This window comes from Paramacrobiotus metropolitanus, unplaced genomic scaffold, assembly GCF_019649055.1.
Source record: "Paramacrobiotus metropolitanus isolate TYO unplaced genomic scaffold, Prichtersi_v1.0 Parri_scaffold0000320, whole genome shotgun sequence".
NCBI lineage: Eukaryota > Metazoa > Tardigrada > Eutardigrada > Parachela > Macrobiotidae > Paramacrobiotus > Paramacrobiotus metropolitanus.
In genome coordinates this window covers 28,065-33,394 of record NW_026570540.1, presented here as the reverse complement: position 1 = coordinate 33,394, position 5,330 = coordinate 28,065, and the positions used below count along the sequence as shown (strand labels likewise).

The window sequence follows — 5,330 nt, the reverse complement described above, 5'->3', positions numbered from 1 at the left end:
ACGAACAAATTCCCTTTGCTGTTGGTTAAGCGTCAGCTACAGTCTTTCACCGTCTGCAGCCTCTTTTTCTGTGTTGTACTGATCACAAATATTGTGAACAGGACGGGCTGGCTTCGGTAGTCCTATCTGTTCACAGGTAAATCCATGCAGAATCAGGACACACTCAACATCCCATAGAGCCCTGTTCTACTTTCCTCTTCCGAGTAAGTACGCCGGTAGTCCTCCATCAAATGTTCTTGATGCGCTTCGAAAAGTCCGTTAGGATCGGCCGGTATACAAAATGCACAAATGTACGCGAACATGTCCCTCAATGATTTCGACATACTGGAAAGACTCGCTTCGGCTAAACATGCACCCCATTTGGCATCATCATCTAGAAGTTGAAGTGCTTTCGCTGCTTCTTGATAGGTGTCATACGGTACTCCATCCACTGTTCGCAATGAGGCATGGGACGTTGCTCCTAAAATTACTAACAATTATCTTCTCATACGAAAGTGAGAGCTTTAAACACACCCTGTTGTAGTAGATGCTTAAAGATGTGACCTGTACATACAGGTCACTTCTTTTAGATGTGAATTGTCGTACATTCACGAAAACTTTCACTTTCACACACGCTCGTACACCTTTGTTTACCGTTTCATCACATCCTTCAGCAAAAGGATTTTATGTAAGCTGTAGGGATAAAAATGTAATAGAATGTTCACGACCATGTAGAAAAACCTTTGGCTTCCAGTGTCAAAAAGCGAAAAGGCAAGCGTGTGAAAGTCATCGTATGCGCATGCGCGTACAGATAAGTCTTTCTGTATGCGCACTATGTTGATACCATTTGCCGGTTTATTTCGCGTAAAAAAACGTTGCTATATTGTTTGACCTGTTTGCTCGTTAACAATGTTCAAAAAACGCAAAAAGCAATATGAGCGTAAATCGTAATCCAGATTTGTACGATGCACCCCTGTTCTATGTAATGTGTATTATGTTAACGCTTCTTCTCACTTACCCTTTACATGTAGTAGCAGTAAACGCAAGAAGAATCTTTCTCGGCCTGACGGCGATACTGCATACATGCGCCCGATAACGGTATCCCCACCGCGTTTTCGGGGCTCCCACTTCTTGCCCGAACGTTCCAAACAAAATGCTCCGGAATGTCGATATAGTGCATCAACTTAGCTGCATCGCTTTCCGGTTAAGAGCAAAATACGCTGTTAGTGTGCTGTTCGACATTGCTGCTCTTGCTGCTGCAGACACTTCGTTTCCTTCCTCAAACACAACGTTCTGCATGTCTTCTAAGTGCACTGCGAGGCGCTCGATATTATGGGATTGTTTGTGCATTTTATTTTCATTGAGCCGCCACACAGCTTCAGGAGCGCTCACATATCGGGCATTCAGGAACGTATCCACTTCATCCCAGACTAAAGTCCCGGCATCTGCAGACTGGAATCGCTGCGTGATCTTGACATTCGCACAGTCGTAGCCCTTGTAGACATACTTGAATAGGTATTTTACAGACTTGACACTGGTGCACACTTCCACGTTGATTTGGGCACTGAATTTGCAAGACAACCAACTGTTATAGGGAACTACCCACTGATTGTTGACCGGCACCTCGTTGATTATCACCGTGCTTCCAGTATCGCGTCGTCTGTAAATTGGGTAGCCGCTTCCATTTTCTTTAGTAGCCGGCGAAAATTCTTTCGGAAATCCCTTGCTGCACTTTCCGTCCTTCATACACGGTGAGTTTGGGTTAAGCTTTCCAAACGGCCCATGAACCATGGTTGTCTTTATGACATCAAAAAGTCGTGGACAGCCTACGGGATCAGGAAATTCTGCGCTCACAGTTCTATCAATATCTTCAATGTTCCGGAGTTTTGATTCAGAATCCAAGATTAACAAAATGTGGGCGTGCGGTAAACCTCTTTTTTGGAACTCGATAACATATACATAAGCCGTAACGTTCCCAAAAATTCGCTTCTTAATGACGTTCAGCATGAGTTCCTCCAGCTTCAACTTGAACACCCTAAAGAAACCACTAAATAATTTTTCTGTGAAGCAAATACCGCATAATTACATACTAAATATCTCGATAGAAGTACGTAATATTCTCAACAGATTTCTTTGTATTTTGTGTTACGTAATATATTCCTAAGTTATACCTAACCATTGTACTACACACATATGCCGGTAATATGCCGATTACCTATACTACTATTTTGTGCGAATTTGCAGGCTATTCGTGCATCCTTGGCAATAGAATTTCCTCTGCAGGCACAAACTGAAGAAAACTTTTTAATTTTGAAAACAAATTAACATGCAATGCCACTTAATTTATTTTCCATGAATATTTTCTTAATTGCGTGTCTATGCATGCACTTGTTTTATTTTAATGGATCAAAAGGAACTACGGTACCTTGCAATCAAATCTGGCCGATACTGAGCGCGTTCCCATTTTCGAAGGTTTTCTTTAATTTCTGGCCATTGGGGATTTTCTGGCCATTGGGGATTACAGGTGAACGTGATAAACAGGTCGGGTTTACCGTATCGTCTGACAATTGCCATAGCGTCCTGGTAATTTTGCTGCATGTTTCTGGGACTTCCCATAAAAGTTCATGCGAGCACCACGACTTTGCCGGCAGCCACATTATTATCGGCGGCAATACTGTTGATGTGATCCAGCAGGCCGGCATACGACTCGGCACGCAAATGTTTTTGGTTAAGTCGGATAAACTGTAAGCGGCTTCCTTCTACTCTGACGTAAGCGTCAACTACAAACTGCAGAAACAGTTTTCCCGGAGCGTGGAGTAAACTGAACTGGGAACGCACTGCCAGACGGTACGAATAAAACTGCAGCTGCAGCTGCGCCTGAACAATTGCTTGTTCAGGCAGTTCATAAGCCTGTAGACAGTGAACCCACTGAACGCTAGAGCCGTCCATACAGCTCTTGTCTAGCATGCTGTACGAAAAAGGGCGGAATTCACTTGGCAGCACAGTAACAGTACTCGTAATGATACAGTGCTGTCAACCCCTATAGTCCGGCAACTGCTTAAATTACGGTTGTGGTTTCCTGCTGCGGTAGGCAATTACTATACTGGACAGATGACAGGTAGCATCAGTGTGTTACAGTGGTGGTGTGGAGGATTTTGCAGTGGTGAGTTTTCCACTTTTCCCATAGACTTTTTATGTTAAATTCTTTTGAATGTTTCTCTTAAACCTTACATACTTTCGAAAAACTGACTGGTTTCTGCAAATCTATAAGCTGGGCGCTATTGAATGACATAAGGACATCAAAGTTTGGTTCAGTGGCTCGCTCAAACAAGGGTGACAGAAATGAAATTCGCTAAGGCTTATTTTATTAATATATAGGATTTCTACAGATTCATGATTGATTTCAGGCCCAGAAGGTCATGACCCCTCTGTCGATTGGGGTGAACGCGGTGACGAATTCCAAACATTTTCGAGCGAGCCGTTAACGGAGACCGAATGTCAGATACTGTCAATTGTCAAATGCTGGTGACTACAACGTGATCTTTATGACTGCAACAATTTTCACTTACCGCCGGGGAGTTGCAGGAAACACAACTTTTGGCGACCTGACTACCGCAGTGAGCCAGAGTTACGCGAAATTCGAGAACTGGCAATCGGGATGGCGAAACAAAGGCAGCGGCCAACAACTTGAATATCATTCAGCGCTGGAATCTCACATCTGCCGATATAGCTCCGATTCGGCTGTCGATTGTCAGCCTCGACGTGTCCGGCTGCTCCGGAAGCCGTGGGACGCAAGCGGCGGCCGATCTCCGGATGAGCAGTCTTTTGTACTTCGGTGTCTGGGGTTGCAGCGACCTGGTTGTGCAACGGAGCGACTTCCAGCGTATACCGAAGTTGAGGCAATTAGTGCTGGCCAACACTACAATGCGCAGCCTGGAATTCGACGCATTTGGCGCTCTCCCCGACCTGCGCCTGTTGCTACCAGAAGGTGACTTCTATTTTAACGTGTTTTTGAGCAAACATTTCGGCCGCGGATCAGGGATTACTTGTGGCGACTGCACTGTGGCTGCGATTTCCAGTGGTTCCGGCACTGGTGGGCGAATAACACGCGGCTGTTGCACGGGGCGGTTGACTCGGGTGAAGTGTGGGCCTATCCGACCGATCTCACAAGCCGACCGTACAATCGGGAAGACATATTTTTACCCATTGACTGTGCGGAGCCAATTCCGATGGGTGCCGAAAGCATCAACCTCACGGAAACCGCATTTTCGAGAAACGCGGAAATGTGTACTGTTCCCTGATACTACTGCACTGTGCAGCTCAATGAACCGGCACTCTTGGTTTGCGAGTATATTTTTCGCTAGAACTATTGTTACTCTCGGCTAAAACTTTATACCTGCCGTCGGGAAACGCTTCTATCAGGGCGCGTTGCCTAAAAAACTTTGCACCTAATTTCTTACTACCTGAAAGGCCGGTTGCAGTGTGTCTGTGTCGATGGTACAATTTCCAAACTGCCTATCTGTTTACAGCGGTGTCCCTCAAGGGTCTGTTTTAGGGCCTTTATTGTTTATCTGCGTTTTAAACAGCACTAGGTTAGCGCTGAAGAACGGTAGTGTTGCTTTTATTTTTGCCGATGACATCGTTGGGTTTCGTCCGATCACTGACAAATCTGACAGTGACCTACTTCTGGAAGACCTAACGCTGTTACACAAATGGCTTGCAAGCAAAAGCCTGTGTCTTAATGCGACCAAGTCGGCTCACGTTCACTTTTCAAAGAAACAAAGCCCTATCTGTCCGTATCGTTATACTATTGACAATATGCCTGTCCCAAATTGTGATCACGTGAAAAACCTGGGAATTTTTCTTGACCGGAAATTATACTGCAAAATTACCAGCGAAAACGTAGCGAATTATATTCTAAAATTATATGAACAAATCTTGAATCTTGAACAAGCTAACTAAACTAACACATTTTGATGAATGATATCATACGTTGTTCCTGGTACCACATTATCGTTAAATATCGCATTCGTTATCGTTATTAAGTTGATGCATCCATATAATAACAGGGATATTGCAACCGTTGCGGTTGCTCCGTTATCGGATAGTTTTACTTTTGGTTATCGCGTCACGTGTCGATCGGACTGATGTTGCGGCTTACAAACTGTACATGTCGACTAAGGCGCGGCAAGAATCCGGAGAAACTCTCCGGCGTTACACTGCCACTTTGTCACGATGCCGCTTTAGAAAGAAGCCGAATGGGTAAACCTCACAAGTCAGCGGAATTGCAGCATGAAGATTTGCATGGGAATACGCGGCTGTAGCTTGTATGTGGCGATCGTGCCGCGCTT

General features: G+C 44.8%; 1 protein-coding gene across 1 annotated transcript; it reads right to left on the bottom strand.

Annotated features, from left to right (window-relative positions):
• Positions 1-1,158: 1,158 nt before the first annotated feature.
• Positions 1,159-1,770, bottom strand: LOC129602068 (uncharacterized). The gene has a single exon (XM_055501023.1). It carries the CDS (start codon positions 1,768-1,770, stop codon positions 1,159-1,161), a length of 612 nt encoding a protein of 203 aa, XP_055356998.1.
• Positions 1,771-5,330: the final 3,560 nt, after the last annotated feature.

Excerpts from the sequence above, each read along its gene's own strand:
- LOC129602068 (XM_055501023.1), bottom strand. The coding sequence starts at position 1,770 with ATGGTTCATGGGCCGTTTGGAAAGCTTAACCCAAACTCACCGTGTATG.